The sequence below is a fragment of the Malaclemys terrapin genome, chromosome 8 (assembly GCF_027887155.1).
Source record: "Malaclemys terrapin pileata isolate rMalTer1 chromosome 8, rMalTer1.hap1, whole genome shotgun sequence".
In the NCBI taxonomy this organism is placed as follows: Eukaryota; Metazoa; Chordata; order Testudines; family Emydidae; genus Malaclemys; species Malaclemys terrapin.
In genome coordinates, this window is record NC_071512.1 from 51,289,707 (window position 1) to 51,312,112 (window position 22,406).

The 22,406-nt window shown below is 42.5% G+C and overlaps 1 protein-coding gene across 2 annotated transcripts in view; it reads right to left on the minus strand.

Moving 5' to 3' along the window:
* Nucleotides 1-22,406, minus strand: part of COP1 (COP1 E3 ubiquitin ligase) — a 210,664-nt gene that overhangs the window by 158,628 nt on the left and 29,630 nt on the right. For both annotated transcript variants that reach the window (XM_054037628.1, XM_054037629.1), the window contains exons 7-9: nucleotides 10,295-10,354; nucleotides 8,795-8,871; nucleotides 3,640-3,697 (exon numbers count right to left, since the gene is read on the minus strand). In XM_054037628.1, coding sequence (XP_053893603.1) covers nucleotides 3,640-3,697; nucleotides 8,795-8,871; nucleotides 10,295-10,354 — 195 coding nt within the window. The remainder of the gene's footprint in view (nucleotides 1-3,639; nucleotides 3,698-8,794; nucleotides 8,872-10,294; nucleotides 10,355-22,406) is intronic.

Genomic DNA, 22,406 nt, shown 5'->3' on the forward strand with positions numbered 1-22,406 from the left:
CCATCATGTAAGATCCCTGACTGTATATTGACTGGATGAACCATAAGTTCACAACTTCCATTTCATGCTGATTGCACATATCTCGTAGGTACTCATTTTATACTGACAGCAATTCAGCTTTATGCCAAATGCACCTGACATTAAGCATCTCTACTTCACTGTAGTTTTGACAATGAACTACACGACAACTTTACAAATATTGAACGGGACATGTTAATACCATCTTTATGTTAATTACATGAACCAGGCTGCAACTGCTTTAGCCTCAGCAAATTGTGCCTATCCTAGATGAAGATGACTGCAAACAGCAATGAGCAATCACTTCAATTTCAACTTGACAACTGCCTGGAATAGGATGAGCAATATAACCAGGGCCAGTGCTACCATTTAGGCAAACTAGGTAGTTGCCTATGGCGCCAAGCTTTGGGGGCACCAAAAAGCGGTGCCACTCCACTTCTCCCACCTCCCAGGCTTGCAGTGCCAATCAGCTGTTTGGCACCTCAAGCCTGGGAAGGGACGAGAATTAGAGCGGGGGCGGCGTGCTCAGGAAGGAGGCGGAGCAGAGGTGAGCTGCGGGGGGGGGAGCTACTGGGGGGGCGCCTCAGGACGGGGGGGGGCGGGGAACTGCCGCAGGGCTGGGGGGGGAGGGGGGCATGCAAGGTGGAAGTTTCGCCTAGGGCGCGAAACTTCCTTGCACCGGCCCTGAATATAACCTAAACCTAGACCTTCTAGGTGGTTCCAGTCTGTACTGAGATTAAATCAATCACATGCTAAGTAGTTAATATGATTAGCACAGCTATTACTAGATTTTAAGAGCCAAATTCCACTCCAACAGGTCTCAGACTTGGCAAACTGAGTTATGCTGGGAATCAGTCTGCATTAACCTGTCTTGATCAGCTAAATGCTCAACTGTGCCTACTCTAATGAAGTACTATCAAACTTCTAGACAAGGAAGTCAGCTCCTTGACTACTCAATCAGTTTCTAAGCAACACTGGAAAGGGGGGGAGGGAGTAAGAGAGGGAGAGACAAGCAAGCAGCTGGCCCAAGAAGGAAAAAAGCAAAATCTTGCTTCTTCCTACCAAGGAAGAAAAGGTTTAGGAGTAATGCTCTGAGACCAAAGGTCCAAACACAATGACGAGATTTTGAACTCAACACTTAATGCTGCAGGGGTTCTCAAACTGGGGGTCACAAGGTTATTACATGGGGGGGTCGTGAGCTGTCAACCTCCATCCCAAACCCCGCTTTGCCTTCAGCATTTATAATGATTTATAATGGTGTTAAATACATTAAAAAGTGTTTTTCATTTATGGGAGGGGGGTCACACTCAGAGGCTTGCTATGTGAAAGGGGTCACTAGTAAAAAAAAAGTTTGAGAGCCACTGACTTAGAACCTGTATTTTTCTCTTTACTTTGGGATCTGATTGAAGAGTGTCACGGCTATACATAGCTTGAGGTTGGACTGGCTAAAGCCCTGCTAGGGTTAGTGGGAGCTGTAGAGCAGTGATTCTCAACCAGAGGTACGTGTACCGCTGGGAGCACACAGAGGTCTTCCATGGAGTACATAAACTCATCTAGATATTTGTCTAGTTTTATAACAGGTTACATAAAAGGCACTAGCAAAGACAGTGTATGAATTTTTAGTTTGCAAACAATGACGTGTTTATACTGCTCAGTATACTATACACTGAAATGTAAGTACAATATTTCTATTCTAATTGATTTATTTTATAATATGGTAAAAATGAGAAACTAAGCAATTTTTCAGTAATAGTGTCCATGATACTTATGTCTGATTTTGTAAGCAAGTAGTTTTTAAGTGAGGTGAAACTTGGGGTACCCAGGACAAATCAGACTCCTGAAAGGGATACAGGAGTTTGGAAAGGTTGAGAACCACAGCCTTACAGGAAGACTTTTTCCCTCTATAATAAAGCTCATGCAGGTGTTTTGCATTTTATTTGGCTGCTCACTAAGTTATGAAAACTAAGGAACCATTTAGGATCCTCTAGATGGGGATAGTAGTTGGAGCACCACACTAGCAAAAACTGTCAGCACCTGGCCTTCCACAGGTCATCCCAAAGTAAGTACCATTAGAAACAAACTATCAATCTAGTGACTGCAGTCCCATGGTATCTCCTATCCACAGGATATACAGAAAAGCACCGTAATTATTTCAAAATACCTGAAGTGTTGAAATGAGTTTTCATATGAAGCCTACTGTATCTAATAAATATTTTAACCTCTCATTACTGAGATAACTATAAGAAGTTGGGGGGGAAGTCAAACCTTAAAACATTAACCTGGGGATAAACCTCAGCCAAAAGACCAACACACAAGCTCATTTCTATGTAGAAAATGAAAATTATTAGAGGCTACGATAGTTTATCCAAACCCTCAGATCATATGGTAGGCAACTCTCCAAAGGTCCCAAATGCCTTTTTCTTGTAATCCAGCTTCTGGAATATCCAATCTAGGCTGGAAATAATAAACTAGTTACCCTAGAAGAACATTGGTCAGCAGTGCAATGCTAATTAAGGTGTGAAAAGAGCTGGATGGTTCATTCTGACCCAGTGTCTTGCTTCCAGTATTAGCTAATATCTGATTTTACCATGACTGATCATTAATAAAAAATGCAACTCAGTTTATATTCATGTGGACTATTTTCACTGGAGATTTCTTGTGCAAATGAAAATTAAACTAAATGTTTCTTAACATTAATTATTTCTAGATTCCCAATCCAAAAATATATTAAAATTTAATTAACAATCTGCCCTAGGGACAGCAGACTTCAATATATATGATTTTCATGCTAATAGGCTGTTATCCAGAGTGACAGGAAAACCTAGCTTGGGTTGGGGGTAGAAGGAGGGGGTGGTAGAATTATGCTCTTCCTTTCTATTTCAAAGAAGAAATTAAAGTATTAAAACAAGTAGCGTCCATGGACAGCAACAAATAAAGAACATGTCAGATTAGAGTTTGGAACATAAACTCTCCATCCGTAATTTATACTTCCTTTAAAACCAGATAGATAAAAGGTATTTATACAGAGCCAATCACCTTGGTGTCTAGATACCAATAACACAGCCATAAAATGTCTCAGAAAAAGAGAACCTCCTCTATCCATTTACTAACTGCCAACTGATTTTACCACGAAATATGCTACAGAAACGCAGTCTCAGGATTCTTATTACAATGTATTTACTCTAAGTTTTGTATCCATAGCTAGCTCTAAAACTTAAGTTTCAAAAGCATTTTACCTGTACATTCCATCGCCATGTGAACCCTGCTACTGTGCACTAAAAGTTACACAGAGAACTCTAACATACTGTACAGTTTCCAGCAAGGAGGAATGAGGCTTCAAACTGATGCCCCTATCTAATATAGTCACAAGAAAAATCAACTTTGGAAATGAAGTCAGGTACCTAAAATTTATGGTACCGTTTCTCTCTGCAGAGAGTATGTACCTGAATATGACCTGATTCATGAGCATATGCAATTATTCCTAAAGTTTAGTGTCTGCCACAGATAACTAGGTGACTATTTAAGGATTCAGATTTATAAGAGCCAGTTTGGCCAATGTCCTGGAGATTGCAAACAATCTGTGGCCTTTGTCCCTCCCTCCAGACATATGCATTATCTTACCTGAGAACTGCCACTGAATCCTGGAGGCTGGCTGTACTCCGTGGAATCGATAATATTACTGTAAAACCAAAAGAAACAGAGCCTGCTTAAAAAAAATCAATCACTATGCACTCCTCCTTTATCATTTTCAACCTACTTACTTTTCCTATTACATCTAGCAGCAAGATTGTGTTTGAAATTCATTTTGTAGGCACGAAACATAAGCCTTTTTAAATATACAGAATGAGAGATTGGCTTAGAGAAGAACGTGGATATGTTTTATGTCTACAAGAAATTCTAAATTACTGTTAAACACACTTCTATTCAAGTACAGTCAAGTGTGATAGTGTTAAACAAAATTTCAGGACAGACATGTCGTGTATTTAAAGCATGCAGTGTAAAGCACACCTTCTACACACTGCTATTACAAAATTATTGTGTAGATACCCCTTCCTTCCTAAAGGGTGTTATTAGTATTTCATGGGGTCCAAGATAGTAATGTGAAGGGAACAGTCGAAAAGCGTGTTTGGAAAAGTATTACTGGCCCAGCCACCTTAATATTATAGAGATGATCTCTGGAAGTGTCATACCTGCCTCTCTCCCCCTTCCCCACCCCCCAAAAAAAACCCTGGTACTTGAGTTGTGAAGGACAGCTCTCTGATTTGATGTTCAGATCCAGAATTACAGCTCAGAAACATCCCTATGGCAAGCTATTTTCCAGTTTTGCATACTTTTAATTTTGAGATAAGATGCAGAGTTCGCCTCTTCTGGATTTTTTTTTCCAGAGGCTAGGAAATGAACAAACCACTTCTCTATAAGAATAGTTATTTATAGTTAGCTCCTATCATGCTGACCACCCTCATGCATTGACTGAAGCCAAGATTTGAAAAACAGCTTGCCTAAAGCGAGGCACCGAACTAGGTGTTTGTGAGCTACAGTCACACGGCCTGAGCACCCGCTCCCACTGACTTCAGTAGGCGCTACAGACTGCTCAGCACTTTTGTAAATCAGGCCCATTATTTAGCCAACTAAAGCATTTAGAACCCTAACTTTAGGCACCAGTGCTTGAAAATCTTGCCCGTAACATTTTATTTCTATATGATAGACAAATCCTTTCCCCACTACCCCTTAATAATCAGCCTTTTATTTGCCTCCAAGTATTTTTAGATTACCACACAAGAACACTATCATGTTAAAATTATTTAGTCAACAAACTATCTGTGTTACAAATATCTACTGTAAAAATGTATTTTGAAAGCCTTGCTTTCACCACTATTCTTGGCTTGTTTACTTTATTTCATGTGGCTTGAAACAGATTATTCAGTTTCACTTTCATTTCCTCACCTACAATGTATGTTAGACAGAAGTATTGCTCTCACTGAAGATTATGTTTGGGGAGGACGGGGCGGGAGGTTGGAGGAACAGGTAGTTTTTATAAGGTTACTGGAAATATTTTTATTGGTCTTGGTTTTGTAAAAAGTGATTTTACACAGATTTATGTTTAGGTTATGGTTGCCAGCGCTGATCAGCAACACTGACATTCCAGTGCATGATGGGACTACCAACATAGCATTAAGCGCGTTTCCACAAGCCGTAAATCTAGAAAGCCAAAATACTTGTAATTGGGCTTTAATACTTTACTCCAATATTAGCTTTAAAAATCTACTGGAGGCAAATCTGAGTTGAAGAGAATGTTAAAACTTTTTTAAACACATCTGTAGTTCACTTAAAAGTTAACTCCAACTGCTGATGTCTTAACACTTGCACAGTCAAAATAGAAAAGCTACAAGCAAAAAACAAAAACATCTTCTAGGAAAAGAATTATTTTCTACTAGAGCTTTATGGAGGAAAAAAAGTAATAATGATGCTTCAAGCATACTCAGGGACAATAAACTTTAATCATGGGGGGATGAGGGAGCAGGCAAACTAACAAAATGTATACACCAGTTCCTGCCAGTGACAGCAGGAGAGAGATGCACAGCTGGAAAACAATGGAAAATAAGCTGTTACAAGAGGCAAGTACAAATGCAATTAACAGCAGCCTTAAAGTGTTGAGTCTTATTTTTGCTATAGATGTGCTGGTAACGCAATATAATCTGGTTCCAGAAGCATAGATATAATTCCGCTATCCACAGACAAATTCTAAGCCAGTTTTGTCTAATACCCTTAGCGGAAGCTGACTTGCAGGTACTTGAATAATTGAAAAAAGAAAGATTACAAGAATCTTAAATGTAAAGTCCTGTTAACAAAGGCTTTTTAATATTTTTGTGATTAAGAAATTCAGCTACATTCATTAATAAATTATAAAAGGCATTATAAAATCTGGGAACAAAAAAGGGGACGAACATCAACCTGTGGGTGGCAACTGGAGCAAGAAGGAGAAAATTTTGAGACAAAGAACTGGAGTCAATGAACAAAAAATACTACTTAAACAAAGTGACCCTTTGGCAACCATGTAATTAATTTTTATTGGGTCTTCCCCAGGAACTCATGACAGAATGGTTAAATTTTCTATTACTGCCTCAGAAACTAGAGATGTATTCCCCTGAGGTCATTCACCAACCAAAAGACACACTAGGTTGACTAGGGTTTGTTTATTTTATTTGGGGGAGGGTGAAGAGAAACTTTTTGAGAAGTATTAGTTTTTAACCCTCCTCCTAATTGTTTGTATTTCCCTAATACACAAAACTAGAAAACCTTAATCCTGTAAAAAAAGTACTGTACTATTACCCCACAATGTTTCATCACATCTTGCAGAAGAGCACACAAAAAAAAGTTTTGATTTCTTTTAAGAAGCATTAGTTACACATACTGAAAACAAATTCAGCAAAGTTACAACAGTGAGGTTTCCTCCAGTAGTATTCGCCTACAAAAAATATAGGATTATTTAAAGTTTGAGAGTGTGGATATAAATGAGATGGAAATAGAAAGCACATAGCCAAAAAAGTGATAGTTGCTTATCTAAGAGACAAATGTGGAAAATAGAGAAAAAAAGTTGAACTGGTCTTTAAACAGGGTCTGGAGACATTCGAGGTGGTGGGGGAGGGGGAAGAGAATGAAAAATCAGAGTATTGGAGTGGACTACTGAATCAGAAGTAAAAGTGGATTAAAGGATAAATCAGACAGGGGCACAAGACTGAAGGCTCTAAATTTCAAGGGGGAATGCTGTAAATCTGAAGGAAAAATAGAACAAAATAAATTAAACAGTATGACAGACAAAAGGAAAAGTCTGTTTTCCATCACACATATTTAAGGTAACTTTATGCTATTTTATAAAATGCATTAGTAATGAATGCTCACCAGATAAGTTATGACAGAAAGTATGCTGACAAGATATGTACTGGTTTAAACACACCATTTTAATTAACAGCAAAAGTTGAAAATATCCATATAATTTAATAAAGTATTTGAACATGGAAAATTATATATTATAACTAATACATGAAAATATAAATACATTTCATTCTTACTGGTTCACTGTGTCTCTAAAAAAGTATGTTTTTAAGATGAAGTATTTCAGTTAACAGAACTGGAGGACTCAGCAAATTTTAAAGCTCCCATCAATTACTCTGTAGTACTCTTTCCAAGGAAAGATCTAGGTTGCAGTTTTTGAACTATTCACCACAACACATGTTTAGTGCTGAAAGCCAAATTAATTTCAGAGAGTAGGAGGTTTCTAGAAAATAAACCCAAAGAATTCAAATCTTTGGTCATATGAAACCAGACACAGGACCACTATGCGTCAAGAGATACAGGCTCTAGAAGTCATCCAGCAAGCAAAGCCTCTTAATCTTCACTTGCCACTTCTCATTTTAGCAGAGAAACTACAGAACAAGCCCTGATTTTGGCAGAGTCACTGAGGAGTACAGGAAGGGACCTCTCTCAAAAGTTTGGTGAGAGACTACCACACGTGCACTCTGTATAAGTCCCTACTAGTCTCTACCAGGTTCAGTTAATGCCAGATTAAATAATGCTTCATTCAAGTCACACGGCCTGGTGAAGAGCAGCAGTAAATGGATCTTCTTACAAAAGGAATGCTGGGTCACAGCAGTGTAACAGTCACATTTCTAAAACCAAGAAGCCCAATGGGCTTACAAGATACATATTTTGCTATATCAAAGACTAAAGCAAAGCAGTTTTATCAACATAGCTATGAATAATTTGAGTAGTTTTGTGACCAAGATCTATAGTGGCCAAAGCACATGTACTCTACAGACCTGAAAGAATGCCAGAAAAGCCTTGCTAGACTAGCCTACACAGGTTTCAGACAGATTTTTAAAATTGTTTTCAAACAACTTCTCGGGCTAGAAAAATTATTATTCCAGATCCCAAATGGTATAAAGCAGTGCTTGAAAAAAATTCACTTGTTAACTTGCTTCATGCGACAGAACTAGACCATCTACTTCTGCAGAACTTACTGTATATACTCGTTCATTAGCCCATTCGTTTATAAGCCGGATGAGAGTTTGAGGGCATCGTAACTTATTCCAGCTGAATGAATATAGGAATGTATGCAGAGTGAAACTCACTTTAAACTGAATTGCTCACATGTGCAACTTGGACACACAAAAGGTTATTCACAATTTTATCTGCAATCCAGGGCACATAATATCCCAGACAGAAAAATTCCCATCAACAATACACTAGGGAAATGACATTTAACTCCACAGAGTGCAGGCAGGTGGGTAGAACCAATGAGTCTGTTAAATTTAAAAATCTGACCATGGGAACATGCAAATTTAACCTTTCATATTGAACAAGAAATCAAAGGTCATTCATTTATTTAATGTGAAACTGTTTTGGACATTGTATGTGCCAAACACCACAAATTAAATACATGACCTTAAAAACACAGGTGCATGTTTAACACTAAATGTTTTACACCCAGCAACTCAGATTGTCTGCAGACTTACCTGTACAGTACTGAAAAGCTGAACATTTTTCAAAGCCTTCTGGAAAAGGAAGATCTTTAAGCCAGCTGTGAATTCACAACACAGCATTCTCTTCACTAATTTATTGGCATGAAAATAAATACCACTGAGAAAACAGATGGGCCATGTGAATGTTATTTTTATATGATCCAAGAACTAGTGGACTTGTGTGCATGGCATAGCAGAGGACTAAAGCCATATGAGGGATCTGCAGCACAAATTCTGAGCAGCTGCGAGCTTTGTACCTGTTTGAAGGCGAGGGGGCTTCGAATTGAGGCACCGTACTATCCTCACTGACTGGGGAATACAAGCCACTCATTTCCTGAAACAGAGAGCCAAGTTACAACAAAATGAAAGACATGCATGCAATGGGCATCTTTCATATACACAGTTTTGGTATATAATTTAATTTTTTGAAGTACGTAACCATAGGTATCTAATTTTGCTTAATTCATACAAAGGAATCTTCCCTCTTTCCCCAATATCTGATTCCTATTTCCTGCTGCCATTCCAGTTGGTCTTGTAAGGGCCTGTGGCCAGTGCATCTTGCTCAAGGCGACTTGATTCTTACATATTAGAGATCAATGGTACTATCTGAGAGATATCCTGCCGCCACCAGCTCAGAAGCAGGAATCTGGCCATTTCCCAAAAATGCATCTTACATGGCGGCTCACTTGTTCTGCAATCACACTACTAAGACAGATACAAATGTATTCCTAAAACAGCCTTTGCAGATGGAAAGGAATGTGGAATTTGGGTCAAGGCAAGAATACATGGGGAACTGAACTGAACCAGAAAAGATTAAGTTACACACTAGGCTTCAGCAGCATCACCTGCCACTGATGGGGTAGATGCACAATCTAGTAGTCTGGTTAGATTCCCAGTTGCTATTGAAAGATCAGGTAGAAGCTATGGCCTGGTCACCTCCCCCAAACACACCTTTTAAAATCTACATATAACCAAGATGTGGCACCTGTTTCTTTCAGAGGTGGACAGATCTTGCAACTATCATGCATGATTGTCACCTTCAGATCAGATCATTGCAATATACTCTACATGGGGCTACATCTTAAAAACTGTCTAGAAAGTGAAGCTGGTGCAGAATGCTGCAGCTCATTAGTTACAGGGTACATGATCAGAGCGCACAGAACCAGCGCTTTTGGACCTACACAGGCGACCACTTCTTTACTGGATAGAATGTAAGGTGTTTGTTTTGATGTATAAAGCCCTAAACGGCCTGACATCCCTTTATCTGAAAGACCATCTCTCCCGATGTTATACAGCCACAGCTGTATAGCCAATCAGTGGAAGCCCCACTCATAACAGAGGGTACTTCCAGATTACCCACCGTATTGGCGGGTAGAGACCGATTTATCGGGATCGATATATCACGTCTCGTTAAGACATGATATATCGATCCCCGAACACGCTCCCCGTCGACTCCGGAACTCCACCAGAATGAGTGGCAGTAGCGGAGTTGACGGGGGAGCCGCGGCCGTCGATCCCGCGCCGTGAGGACCCAAGGTAAATCGATCTAAGATACACAACTTCAGCTACGTGAATAGCATAGCTGAAGTGGATGTATCTTAGATCAATCCCCCTCCAGTGTAGACCAGCCCAGAGAGGAGTAAGTGGCAGGATGTTCTCCAAGAGGGTGTCTCTACTTTGGAATTGCTCTCCCCTTCATCTGAATTTGATGGAAATAAAACACAGCCAGTGTTGCAAAGGAAGTCTAGGCTCCTCACCTCCACTCGTTTAATATCCTCTTCCAGAACGCTTATCTCTTTCTGGATCTGCTCCAGTTGCTGTAGATAAAAGAATAAAGGAAATCTAAACCAATTTGTACTGGAACCACCATAGACATCAAGTAATGGACTTAATTTATGATGCCTTAACTAAATTAGCAAACATCATTTCAGATAGACACTATGCACAAAAGTGTACACATTACCTAGATGAGCAAGCAAACAGACTACATTAAATTAAACTTATGGTTGTGAAATAAAAACAGTACAAGCAAGATTATGTTCTTCAAAAGTAGTCACAAAAGGCTCCAGATTATTAAAATGTACTTCTCTAAACACCTTCCTTACAAGGATCTAACAGTTCTTTACAAATAATTGTGGCTTGAAACCTGCTGAGAGCCACAGGGATCACATGACCTTAAATAAAATGCAGACCTCTAACGAAAAAGCAACTCTTCAAAATCCTTTATCAAGAGAATAATTAGTACTTCCTTTTCATAAAAACATGCCAAGGATAACCATATACAGTTGAAATTACATTCTGCCTATCCAAAAAGTTTGCCATTACATTGCCAGAGCAGGGATCTGCCCAGGGCACCAATGTTAAGTCTCCATGACACTCCATGGCTTTGGACGTACATCTCATTGAAAGATGGAGACTTAATACTCTACCGCCCCCTAAAACCGTGCAGGTCTTCAGTAGCTATTCAGAGAAAAGAGCACCACCATCTACTCAATCACTAACAACTTCACATAAATCACAGGATGCATTGGAGCTAAGTAGTTTGAAAATTGGGTAGTTTGAAGCTGGCTTCGCTAATAGGCTCTACTCTAACTATATGTATTGGTAACAGACAAAAGAAAAGCTTCACTGTAGATCTGGTTCCCCAAGACACACAGGACTAGCAGAGGACTTTACAGCAGGCAGCCTGGCAGTGCCAGCACTATTTCAGTGTCAGTTTAATTCACTAAGTTAAATGTCACTGATGACCAGCTCTGGGGCTGTGTTTTAAAAATTGTTACTAACTGGGCAGTTCCACTAAAGAGTGACAAGATTTCTGGAAATGAAATACAATGCATCTTTTTAAACATAGATATGTAGAAGCCTCTCAGGTCATCCAAACTCAAAGACATCTGTAAGGTTCATCATAAACTCCAATGCTGATCAGCAAACTACTCCCAGAAACAACAGCTTGAGTACTTGAGTTTGGTTCTTAAAGCAATAAAATACTTTGCAGAGAACAGGCTTCTCTAAAGTATCTGCCACTGAACATAGAGTCTACTATGTCGACTCTGCTATAGTAACTCACTAGCACAATCACATTAAGAATTAACTATTTAACATTTTATTGTCTTTGAAAAGTCTTTTTAGAAAGGGAAAAGAAAAACAGGTATTGATTTTTAGATTTCTCTTTCCCCGAAGTTAGGTGACAGTGTGTTAATGCACTGATCTCACACCTCTAAAGTTCTGGGCTCATTTATTTTGGTCACAAATGCAGTTAGTTCAGGGATTTAAAACTAGACTGCAGATGATTTACAAAACCAGCACATGCAGCATTGTATAAGTGGCAGCATCAGCTTGAGAAAGCCATAACTAGAATATTAATGGGCACTGTTGGTCTGGTTAGAGGTAATATTAGCAAAGCTGTCTGTAGGGGAAGCTTACACAGCATGTGTCCTAGTTATGTTCAGCTCTAGCCGTCAGTGTCATTAATCCCTCACTTTCATAAACTCCATAAAAAAATCACATTAAAACATTTCAAAAATGTAGCATGGACATAAATATCAGGAAATCTGCTCTAAAATTATTATTACTCTACAACATATTGGCTTGCAGCCAGAGATTAGAAAATGGCAAAGAAACAAGTGGCAGGTGTTGCAGTCATCTGGAAAAAAAAAAAGTGGGCTCCATTATATGTACCTAACAACAGAGACTTGTTAGTTTCCAACTGCTATTAACTGTTACATAAACCTTGAAATGGGAGCTCTGGGACTTCCTTTACTATCTATCTGTAGAAGGACAAATCTTGTAAAGAAAGCATAGGCTTATCAGACAGTTGTTTTTACATTAACTACTAAGGACTTATCTGCACAGGCACTTTACAGCGCTGCAACTTTCTCGTTCAGGGGTGTGAAAACACCCCCCTGAGCGTTGCAGTTTCAGTGCTGTAAAGGGCCAGTGTAGACAGGTCACCAGCACTGGGAGCTATGCGCCTCATGGAGGTGGTATTTTTAGCGCTTTAACATTGCTAGTGAAGACATGCCCTAAGTAAGGATTGGTCTCATCCTACTCCCTGGAGAGTTCACAGTGCTAAAAACAAACCATACTATTTAACACAAGTGACAGTCTTTGGGATAGCAGTAGGCATTTCAGGTGAGGACAGCCATATTGGGAGAGCTTTGTAAGAGCCCAGAGACTGTAAGAAGAGGGGTGTGGTGAGTCAAGACTGAGGTGTACTAAAGTCAGGTGGTGCTACTATAATGTTTAAGCGGCAGATAGTAGTATTAGTCTCACTTTTGTGAGTACTAAGTCTATGCACAAACATTTTAAAAAACAAGTTACAGCAAGCTTATTCAGCCAACTAAACTAAGTAGCTGAACATTCAAACAGATTAATTTAGATGTCATCTTGTGCCATGACATGTCTAAAGAACTGTTTTCAACATGAATATTTTATATGGTTTAGCTTTAGTCTAACAAAAACCGTTAAGTCAGTTTGTTTTCATTTTGATTACACTCTTCAATGGATAATTTAATTATGCTTTTCATCCATTGTAGGATGTTTTAGGGCTAGGTAGTTCTTATCTGATCATTTCTTTTCTCTGGATAGATAGCCTCACTAATCATAGTATTTCCTCCCACCCCCACTTTTCTTGTGCAGACTTAACGCAAGTCAGACTTGTCAATCACTGGGACAGTAATTGGCTCTACCCATCTTGGAATAGAGCCAGTAAAAATAGTTTCAGAGCTGTACTATACTACATTTCTGTTACAATGTGTGTACACCCTAATAATCCTATACCCCACTGAAAGCATCTTCTATAGAGCTAAAAAGGACCAATGTGATCAGGACTAATTAGAGGGGAAAATTTCAATCCAGTGGGCCTTTAAAAAAGCTAACTTAGCTATACAGAGACCATACTACAGACATTCCCCGGGTTACGCAAACCCGACTTATGCAAATCCGCATTTACAGAAAATGTTCCGTAAATTCCATAAGCTAGAAAGTTATTTTTGTGTGTGTTTGTTTTTGGCATAATGGTCAGGTATAGCATCCGTACCTACAACCAGGTCCATTATTCTTAGTCTGGGACTAATTAGCAGTGAAATACCCAAGTCAGAAAACAAAGATTGTATGGACTTTGTGTAGTGCACACCAGCTTAAAGGAGTCTCCACATCCAATTTATAACATCTGATGAATGTGGAGGTGGATTTTATAAGCTTCGTTGATACAGAATTTCACTCACCTAGCAATGGAGAACTTTGATATCTTGGCTTCCTTCTATTACAGAATAATAGAGGGTGAAAGACATGTGATTTCCTAAAACATTTAATCCTTTTGAAGTTAAGTTCTTTGCCTCTCCACACTGTGCCGTAATGTTTCCTTTCAGTGAACAGGGTAAGGATAACAGAATGGAAGACAACTTTATCTTTAAAGCAAGTCCCTAATTTGAGTAAAATGTGCACTAATGAGATGCCACAGAGCTTCAGTCACCATAAAGAGAAATAATATAGCAACAGGGTGAAGTGCTTCAAATGGAAGCTTTATAATAAACATCCAAAGTTGAATTTTTAGGGGGCCACTGAAACTCATTGAGGATTAATAAGGATGCCACCCTCATAAATCACTTGCTCTGTGGATGGTTAATTCACTTTTTTTGTCCATGTCTTCCTTTTGCAGAAACTGAAAAGTGTATATTTGTGCAGGATATTCACTTTCAGACCTAGGAAAATTCCATGTATTTAGTTCTAGGGCATGGGGAAGATTCAGGACATGGAGCAGAGCTAAATTGCATAACATTCTGACAAAAGTCATGATCTGCTGACAAGAGCTGAAATTAGAATTGGTTCTAGGGCCTCTGGCAAAACTGAATTTTCAGTTTAGCTGTTTGACGTTGCACCTCATAATGCTTTATAGAAATATGCTCATGAGTGTAAATAACATAACTGGAATATGTTTTATGCTAGAAATGCCATGTACCGTATCTTTGCAAAGGTTATGATCTACTGAATATATTCATCTTATTTGTATGCATGTATCATTTTTATATCTGAAGTTATGAGCGTTGGCTCTATGCTTGTATTTAAAGTGTTTGCTGTAGGAAGCACAGAGCAGATTTGGTCAACACAGTGTGAAGGGGTTATTCAAGTAATTGGGAGTACTTAACTAGCAATGAACTTTGGGAGACACCAATCTACATCTGAGCTTCCCTGGGAACGTTCAAACTAACATGCAAACAATGGCGTCAGCCTGCAAAAAGCTGAATCATTCATACACGTGACTTGCCCAGGTGGCTACAGACTCCATCTTGTGATTTTGCACAGGAGAACAAAGGGATTTCCGCCCACAAGACAAAATATAAAAGGCCCTGGAAACCCCTCCATTTTGTCTTCAGCGGGCCAAAGAGATGCCTGAAAGAAACTGGAACAAAGGACAGTAACTTCTGGGGTGTGATTGCTGGACCCAGACTAGGAATGAGTCTAGTCTGTGAAAGAATCTTATTGGAACATCTCTGAGGGCGAGATTTACCTGCATTTAGTTTCCTACTGTGTTAGGATTAGATTTGAGTGGTTTGGTTTTATTTTGCTTGGTAATTTACTTTGTTCTGTCTGTTACTTGAAACCACTTAAATTAGGATGACCAGATGTCCCGATTTTACAGGGACAGTCGGGATTTTTGGGTCTTTTTCTTATATAGGCTCCTATTACCCCCCACCCCCGTCCCGATTTTTTACATTTGCTGTTTGGTAACACTAACTTAAATCCTACTTTCTATACTTAATAAAATCACCTTTTGCTAATTAACCCAGAACAAGTAATTAATACCTGGGGGAGCAAACAGCTGTGCATCTCTATCAGTGTTATAGAGGGTGAACAATTTATGAGTTTACCCCATATAAGCTTTATACAGAGTAAAAAGGATTTATTTGGGGTTTGGACCCCATTGGGAACTGGATGTCTGGGTGCTAGAGACAGGAGCACTTCTTAAGCTGTTTTCATTTAAGTCTGCAGCTTGTGGGGGACGTGGTTCAGACCCAGATCTATGTTTGTAGCGGGCTAGCGTGTCTGGCTTAACAAGACAGGGTGCTGAAGTCCCAAGCTACCATGGAAAACAGACTCCGAGGTCATCTCAGCCCATCAGATGGCAGTCCCAAGGGGATCTCTGTGACCCAACCTGTCACAAGCTGGACCTAAGGCATCCCACATTTCTAGCAACCTCTAGGAAAGAACGAATCCAGAATGACAAAAATCAAGAACTGTGCTGGATTAAATCCCTTGAATAGAAGTGCAAGTCTCTCTGATATCAAATCAAGGGCTGCTGCTTCATTACAAAAAAAAATTTATCTCAGTGATTTAAGTGTTAATCTGGCTGCAAAATTTCATGGCCAACTGTGCCTGAGGACAAGGACAGCCATAGCTACTGACATAGCCACACAGATATATGAGACCCTCAAGAAATATCTTGCAAGTTCTTGAGCTTTCCCAACAGTCAAAGTCTCAAATAAAGGCAGCAGGATAATGGGCCTTCCTCCTAAATTGATCCTTTCACAGGGTGCCAACATAACTAAAGAACAAAGGTGAAATCATATGTGGTAAGAAGAGACAACTTTCTTGTTCTTCCAGGGAAGAGACACTGGGTAGTGAAAGATCAAAACACTGAAGGAAAGCAAAATCCCAGAGGAGAAGATAATTCTAGAGGAGTAGAACTGCATGTTGGGTAGTCACAACAGAAAAGGAGACACAGAAGGATGCCTGCTGGGATTCAGGCCCTTCCCTTTGTGGATCCAGAGAATGTCCAATTCTTGTTGGATATGAGAAAAGGAGTGGATCTGAAACAAAGGCATCTGCAGGAAAAGCAGGTCCCCCAAAGAGCCATTGGACCCGAGTGTGGATGGAGGTCCAGACTACTCCAAAGAGCCCTCAAGACAGCTTTCTGTATAGCTTATTTGGGGAAAGCCAGTTCCACAACCCCTTCCACACAAAGGATCTGAGTACCCTGGATCCTAAGAGATCCCATTATCTTTAGATTCTTAGGATACTTCAAAGGAGGACCTATTACCTTGAACCCACAGGATCCAAGGCAGCCACCTACTCTAGCATATAATTAGAAGCAATTTTTAACTGAATCTCTACTAGATTTAGAGGACCAATGCCCATCACGGGATGTATGTTCATCCTCATGCTCCCTACTGTTCTTGGATCCCCACAGTGTAGGCACTGTGTCCTTAGCCCTGGTCTATACTAAGAGTTTAGGTCGAATTTAGTAGCATTAGATCGATTTAATCCTGCACCCGTCCACATGACGAAGCCATTTTTGTCAACTTAAAGGGGTCTTAAAATCTATTTCTGTACTCCTCCCCGACGAGGGGTTTAGTGCTGAAATCGACAGTCAAATTTGGAGGTAATGTGGACGCAATTCGACGGTATTGGCCTCCGGGAGCTATCCCAAAGTGCTCCATTGTGACCGCTCTGGACAGCACTCAACTCAGATGCACTGGCCAGGTAGACAGGAAAAGCCCCGCGAACTTTTGAATTTTATTTCCTGTTTGGCCACCGTGGCAAGCTGATCAGCACAGGTGACCATGCAGAGCTCATTGCAGAGGTGACCATGGAATCCCAGAATCGCAAAAGAGCTCCAGCATGGACCGAATGGGAGGTATTGGATCTGATCGCTGTATGGGGAGACGAATCCGTGCTATCAGAACTCCGTTCCAAAAGACGAAATGCTAAAATATTTGGAAAAAATCTCCAACGGCATGAAGGACAGAGGCTATAACAGGGACCCGCCGCAGTGCTGCGTAAAACTTAAGGAGCTGAAGCAAGCCTACCAAAAAACCAAAGAGGCAAATGGCCGCTCCAGGTCAGACCCCCAGACATGCCACTTCTATGATGAGCTGCATGCAGTTCTAAGGAGTGCCCCTACAACTACCCCATCCCTGTACGTGGACTCCTGCAAGGGAGTCTCACGCAACAGGGATGAGGATTTTGTGGATGAGGAAGATGAGGAGGTGGTTGAAGATAGCGCACAGCAGGCAAGCGGAGAAACCATTCTCCCCGACAGCCAGGAACTGTTTAGCACCCTGGAGACATTACCCTCGCAACCTGGGCTCCCGAACCTTGAAGGTGGGGAAGGCACCTCTGGTGAGTGTACCTTTGTAAATATAATACATGGTTTAAAAGCAAGCGTGTTTAATGATTAATTTGCCCTGAAGACTTGGGATGCATTCACTGCCAGTAAAGCTACTGGAATGCAGTCAAGCAACATCCCTTCTTTATCTCTCTGTGTTATCCTCAGGAGAGTGATATCATTCATGGTCACCTGGTTGAAATAGGAGAATTTTATTAAGGGGACATTCAGAGGTGGCTGTTCCTGCTGGGCTGCGTGCCTGTGGCTGAAAAGAAATCATCACCGCTGTTAGCCACGTGGTGGGGGGAGGGAGGAGTGAAGCGATCATCCCAGAGAATTGGGTGTGGGGGGGGGGGGCGGGGGTTAGTTGGGTTTGTGCTGCATGTTAACCCGAAAACCACAGCCCCTCCTTTTAAATGGCCAACCCATTTTAAATGGTCAACCCAACTCTCCCTTTTTTCCTCCCGCAGCTGCAAATGTTTCAACGCTCCCCCTATCATCTCCATCCCAGAGGCTAGTGCAGATAAGGCGTCGAAAAAAAGCGCACTCACAATGAAATGTTCTCTGAGCTCATGCAGCCCTCCCACACTGAAAGAGCCCAGCAGAATGTGTGGAGGCAGACAATGTCAGAGTCCAGGAAAGCACAAAATGAATGCAAGGACAGGAGGGATGCGCAAGAGGATAGATGGCTGGAGCAAGAGGAGCGGTGGCAACAGTGTGATGAGAGGAGGCAGGATGCAATGCTGAGGCTACTGGAGGATCAAACTGATATGCTCCGGCATATGGTTGAGGTGCAGGAAAGGCAGCAGGAGCACAGACTGCCGCTGCAGCCCCTGTGTAACCAACTTCCCTCCTCCCCAAGTTCCACAGCTTCCTCACCCAGACGCACAAGAACGTGGGGCGGGGGGCTCCGGGCACCCAACTATTCCACCCCAGAGGACTGCCCAAGCAACAGAAAGCTGGCATTCAATAAGTTTTGAAGTGCAGTGTGGCATTGTCCTTCCCTCCTTCAATACCCCACCCAGTGCTTCCCTCCTCCTCCACCCCTCCCAGGCTACCCTGGCAGTTATCCCCCTATTTCTGTGACTAATTAATAAAGAATGCATGAATTTGAAACAATGACTTTACTGCTTCTGCAAGCGGTGATTGAAAAGGGGAGGGCGGTTGGCTTACAGGAAAGTAGAGTGAACCAAGGAGGCGGGTTTTCATCAAGGAGAAACAAACAACTTTCACACCATAGCCTGGCCAGTCATGAAACTGGAAAGCTTTCAAAGCTTCTCTGATGTGCAGCGTGCCCTGCTGTGCTCCTCTAACCGCCCTGGTGTCAGGCTGCGTGTAATCAGCGGCCAGGCAATTTTGCCTCAACCTCCCATCCCGCCATAAGTGTCTCCCCCTTACTCTCTCAGATATTGTGGAGCACACAGCAAGCAGTAATAATGATGGGAATATTGGTTTCACCGAGGTCTAACCGAGTCAGTAAACTGCGCCAGCGTGCTTTTAAACATCCAAATGCACATTCTACCACCATTCTGCACTTGCTCAGCCTAGAGTTGAACAGCTCCTGACTACTGTCCAGGGTGCCTGTGTATGGCTTCATGAGCCATAGCATTAAGGGGTAGGCTGGATCCCCAAGGATAACTATAGGCATTTCAACATCCCCAACGGTTATGTTCTGGTCTGGAAAGTAAGTCCCTTGCCGCAGCCGTTCAGACAGACCAGAGTTCCTGAAGATGCGAACGTCATGTACTTTTCCTGGCCATCCCACGTTGATGTTGGTGAAACGTCCCCAGTGCTTGCAGCACCATTGAAAAAATATCCCTTTTGGTTTATGTACTGGCTGCCTTGGTGCTCTGGTTCCAAGATAGGGATATGCGTTCCATCTATCGCCCCACCCACAGTTAGGGAATCCCATTGCAGCAAAGCCATCCATTAGGACCTGCACATTTCCCAGAGTCACTACCCTTGATAGTAGCAGCTCAGTGATTGCGTTGGCTACTTGGCAAATTACTGTGGGGGCTGCTGTGATCCCACTCCAAATTGATTCTCAACTGACCGGTAGCTGTCTGGCATTGCAAGCTTCCACAGGGCTATCGCCACTCGCTTCTCAACTGTGAGGGCTGCTCTCATCTTGGTATTCTTGCACTTCAGGGCAAGGGAAAGCAAGTCAAAGTTCCATGAAAGTGCGCTTACGCATGCAAAACAGCCACTGGGAATCATCCCAGACCTGCAACACTATGCGGTCCCACCATTCTGTGCTTGTTTCCCGGGCTCAAAATCGGCGTTCCACAGCTATAACCTGTCCCATTAACAGCATGATCTCCAAAGCACTGGGCCTGCGGTTTGAGAGAATTCTGTGTCCATGTCCTCATCACCGCGCTGCAGTCGCAGCCTCCTCCTCGCCTCGTTTTTCAGGTTCTGGTTCAACAAACTGCACGATAATGCGCGAGGTGTTTAAAATGTTCATGACTGCTGTCTTGAGCTGAGTGGGCTCCATGCTTGCCGTGGTATAGCATCTGCTGCCAGAGCAGGAGAGCAGAGTGGCAGCGGAAGCAGTCGTTCAATGACAATGGTTTGCAGCCCTATTGTACCATCTGCTGCCAGCAACACCCAGGACACAACAGCAGCGGCTGAGCTTGCTGTGGTATAGCGTCTGTGCAGAAAAAAAGGCGCGAAACGATTGTCTGCCATTGCTCTCACGGAGGGAGGGACGACTGACAACATGTACCCAATACCACCCGCAACAATGTTTTTGCCCCATCAGGCAATGGGAGCTCAACCCAGAATTCCAATGGGTGGCAGAAACTGTGGGAATTGTGGGATAGCTACCCACAGTGCAACGCTCCGAAAGTCTATGCTAGCCTCGGTACTGTGGACGCACTCTGCCGACTTGCAAAGCACAAATTTCAGATCTTTTCCTCTTTGGGATAAGTCTCTGGAGATCATTGGTCAGAAGAACCTGAGCAAGACAGACAGCCTGTTGATGTCTTGAATGTCCTGCTGTGGAACCTTTTGCCACATCCATTGTGGAAGAGCTTAGTTTGCAAAGAATTTTTGAGTCTCCTACATTTACTGGGAAATCCCATATGTTTTTGATATCACAACCTCTTATGTCACATTATGAAGCCTTTGAACAACAAGTGAAAAGGAATGCAGAGCTTTTCGGAAGAAGAGAGGCATATATCCCAATGGTCTTACTGTTGTTTTATCCTTACTTGTGAAGTTTGGAATCTGGAGGTTCCAGGCAGATACGCAGATAGTTGATGAATCTGGGACACCCACTCAGGATAATTCACCTTTCTCTGCAGAGGAGTGGTTTCTCCCTGCCCCCCTAGTTGAATTCCGCCAAGAAGGAGAAACTTTCCCTCTTTATTGATTTGTAGAGTGGTGTCAGGAACAAAGCCCTGAATTCAGGATCTTTTAAGCAGAAAGCAGAACTCTCGAGGGAGGAAAGACATCATGTGAATCATTAAGAATGTTAAGTTTCTCTTAAAAAAAATCCTGTCTAACTCTGGTAAGGGACAGAGCTAGGTGGAGAAGCAGTAGTAATGCTCCTTCAAGCTCAGCTAGGAAAAGTGACAGGGGGAGATCGCCTACAGTGAATAAATTCACTATTGCCTTTGCTTAGAGAGAAAGAGAAAGAATGGGAGAAGGGAGATTAAAGTAACACAACAGACTGCTCAAAAAAAAAAAAAAACAACCACTGAAGGAAGGTTGCTAGTCACCACAGAATGAGGCTGGATGGTTAGCAATAACAGCAGCTGAGGCAAGGGCTAGGGGGAGGGGGAGGGGAATAAGAGAGGTACAGCTGTCCCAGAGAGCAAGAAACCCCTACTCTGCTCTGGGAAAGATACCAGAAAGTACCCTTGTAAGAAGTGGTGCTGTGACTGTACCAGTAGAAACTGAAGTCGCCAGAGATAAAGAGGAACTGGACAACATACAGAGGGAAACTCTCCCATATGACAAGAAAGGTTTGTTCCTCCATGAAGGACTGAGCAGATTGATGAAATTAAGATGGAGAAGAAATGCCACAGTCTTATCCTCTATTTCAGGGGCGGGAAAACTACAGCCCGTGGGCCGCATCCGGCCCACCAACTGTTTTAATCTGGCCCTCAAGCTCCCGCTGGGGAGAGAGATCTTGGGCCGCTCCGCACAGCTCCCAGAAGCAGTGGCATGTCCCCTCTCCAGCTTCTATGCATAGGGGCAGCCAGGGAGCTCCGCTCGCACACTGCCCCCGCCCCAAGCGCCACCTCCACAGCTCCCATTGGCCTGGAACTGTGGCCAATAGGAGCTGCAGGGCCAGCGCCCACGGACAGGGCAGTGCGCAGCAGAGCTGCCTGGCCATGCCTCTGCGTAGGAGACAGAGGGGGGACATGCCGCTGCTTCCGGGAGCTGCTTGAGGTAAGTGCTACCTGGAGCTTGCACCCCTGAACCACACCCCAATGCCCCACCCCCCCATGCCCCAACCCCCTACCCCAGCATTGATCCCCCTCCGAACCCCTCGGTCCCAGCCTGGAGCACCCTCCTACACCACAAACTCCTCAGCCCCAACCCAGAGCCTGCACCACCAGCCGGAGCCCACACTCCCCCACAAACCTCAACCCCCTGCTCCAGCCCTGATCCCCCTCCCGCCTTCCAAACCCCTCAGTCTCAGCCTGGAGCACCCTCCTACACCACAAACCCCCCATCCCCAGCCCCACTCCAGAGCCTGTACCCCCAGCCAGAGCCCTCAACCCCTCCTGCACCCCAATCCCAATTTTGTGAGC